Source organism: Eimeria necatrix, genomic scaffold, assembly GCF_000499385.1.
Source record: "Eimeria necatrix Houghton genomic scaffold, Enh_scaff543, whole genome shotgun sequence".
Lineage (NCBI taxonomy): Eukaryota > Apicomplexa > Conoidasida > Eucoccidiorida > Eimeriidae > Eimeria > Eimeria necatrix.
The window spans coordinates 1-2,500 of record NW_013651683.1 but is presented as its reverse complement, the minus strand read 5'-3'; the positions used below and the strand labels follow the sequence as shown (position 1 = coordinate 2,500).

The 2,500-nt window shown below is 55.8% G+C and overlaps 1 protein-coding gene across 1 annotated transcript in view; it reads right to left on the bottom strand.

Annotated features, from left to right (window-relative positions):
- ENH_00062040 (hypothetical protein, conserved) overlaps positions 1-2,239 on the bottom strand; it is a gene marked incomplete at both ends in the record, with an annotated part of 4,719 nt that extends 2,480 nt beyond the window's left edge. The window contains 5 exons of the mRNA XM_013577175.1: positions 1-17; positions 223-303; positions 900-960; positions 1,601-1,678; positions 2,046-2,239. The exon at positions 1-17 is cut by the window's left edge and continues 61 nt beyond it. Of these exons, the coding sequence (XP_013432629.1) occupies positions 1-17; positions 223-303; positions 900-960; positions 1,601-1,678; positions 2,046-2,239 (431 nt within the window). The remainder of the gene's footprint in view (positions 18-222; positions 304-899; positions 961-1,600; positions 1,679-2,045) is intronic.
- Positions 2,240-2,500: the final 261 nt, after the last annotated feature.

Below are 2,500 nucleotides of genomic sequence, written 5' to 3'. Positions count from 1 at the left end.
CCCATCAAAAGACTCGCCTGAACACAAACCCTAAACCCTAAACCCTAAACCCTAGGCTTTTAACCCTAAACCCTAAACCCTAAACGCTGGGCCCGAAACCCTGAATCCTAGACCTTTATCCCTCGTGCACACAGTCTGCGTAGACGGCTGCAGGAGCTGCCCTCAAACCCTAAACCCAAACCCCAAACCCTAAACCCTAAACCCTAAACCCTAAACCCTCACCTCTCTCATCCACAAAGTCTCTGGGGTATTTCATGCTGGAGCTGCGGCGGCGAACACCGTACCCGTAGTAGGCGAAATCTCCTATAACCGCAAAACCCTAAACCCTAAACCCTAAACCCTAAACCCTAAACCCTGATAAGCGGCAGAGAGCAAGCTGCTGCTCCAGTGCAAAAGGCGTCGATACAGTAGCAGCAGCAGCGCGAGCAGCAGCAGCAGCAGCAACTGAGGCAGCAGCACCAGAAGCAGCAGCAGCGCCAACAGCCAAGGCAACTGCAGCAGCAGCGCCAACAGCCACAGCAGCAGCAGCAGCAGCAGCAGCAGCAGCAGCAGCAGCAGCACTTTTAATACCTAGCCTCAGCTGAGCAGAAAGAGACCCTTGAGCTGCAGCCATTTCATAAAAGCGCTGCGCATGCAAACGCTTCCGTCGGATTGTACCTGCAGCAGCAGCAGCAGCAGCAGCAGCAGCAGCAGTAACAGCAGCAGCAGCAGTAGCAGCAGCAGTAGCAGCAGGAACAGCAGCAGCAGCAGGAACAGCAGCAGCAGCAAAGCTCTGTTTGCGGCCAAAGCGCTGGAGCTCAATAGAGACGGCGCCTGTACAGAGGCCTCTTAATCCTAAACCCTAAACCCTAAACCCTAAACCCCAAACCCTAAACCCTAAACCCTAAACCCTCGCCCACCGTCGAAGAATATGTCTGTGAGGCCAGCGTCAAGCAGAAACGCCAAATTGCTCTGAGAGGCCTTCAGGCCAAATCGCAAAAAAACAAAAAACAATAAATAAATAAATATTTAAATAAATAAATAAATAAATAAATAAATAAATAAATAAATAAATAAATAAATAAAAATAAATAAATAATAAGTGAATAAACGAACCCGAATTAATAAAACACAAAATGCCAAAAAACCCGCACCAAAACCATCTTCTCCCCTTTCCCAGGGGCCCCCCTGGGGGGCTCCTGGGGGCCCCCTGAGGGGCCCCCTGGGGGCCCCCTGGGGGGCCCCCTGGGGGCCCCCTGGGGGGACCCCCGTAGGGGCCCCCTATGGGTCCCCACAAATCTCCCTATGGGGCCCCCCAGGGGCTCCTTGTGGGGCCCCACACCCTATGGGGCTTTGGGTAGGGGGCCCCTGTGGGGCCCCACAGGGGGCCCCTGTGGGGGCCCTTAGGGGCCCCTATGGGGGGCCCCCACAAGGGCCTCTGTGGGGGCCCCCAGGGGCCCCTGTGGGGCCCCACTGGGGGCCCCCTAAGTTCTCAGGGGGGCCCCTAGAGTTACTGTAAGGCTTGGGGGGGCCCCTCAGGGTTTCCCAAAAGCTAGAGTGCCCCTGGGTATGGCTGCTAGGGTTTAGGGTTTAGGGTTTAGGGTTTAGGGTTTAGAGTCACCTCGTGGCCAGCTTCTGCGAGAAGAAGAAAGTTGAAAGCTGCTTCGTCGTAGGCCTGCTGCTCGTACGCCGTGTACGCCTGCAACCAACCCCCAAACCCTAAACCCTAAACCCTAAACCCTAAACCCTAAACCCTAAACACTAAACACTAAACCCTGAAGGCCAAATCCTCAACCCCAAGCCCCACCCGCCCAAAACCCAGCCCCCACCCACCTCGGCCCAGACCCCAAACCCGAAACCCTAAACCCCAAACCCCAAACCCTAAACCCTAAACACCAAACCCTAAACCCTAAGCCCCAAACCCTAAACCCCAAACCCCAAGCCCCAAACCCCGCAAAACCGAACCCGCAAGCCGCGCAGCCGCAGCCGCACTTGCGGCCGCGGGCCCCCACCCGCCACCCCGCAAACCCCAAACCCTAAACCCTAAACCCTAAACTAGGGTTTACCCGCTGCAGCAGCAGCGCGAAATGAGGGTTTCGATCTGCTGCCAGCTTCAGCAGCGCAGCAGCAAGGGGACAGTCCCTGACAGCTCCTAAACCCGAGAGGTGCATGCAGCCCAAGGCGAAGGCTGCTGCAGTGCTGCCCCCGCGCACAGCTTTGGCCAGCCACTTGAGGGCTTCCACGAAGGACTTCCCGGTCCCTGCAAACCCTAAACCCTAAACCCTAAACCCTAAACCCTCGCCAGAGGCAAGCCCACGCCCAAACACTCGTCCCCACCAAAAACCAACGCCCCACACGTCTGGGGGCAAACTCGACGAAAAACCACGTTTTAGGGTTTTATGAAAGGATTTTGAAACACGATTAGGGTTTAGGGTTTAGGGTTTAGGGTTTGACCGTCAAATACATGGAAGCCAAGTTCAACTGCCCATCCGGAGACCCTAAATCCGCGCTTTTGGCAAAG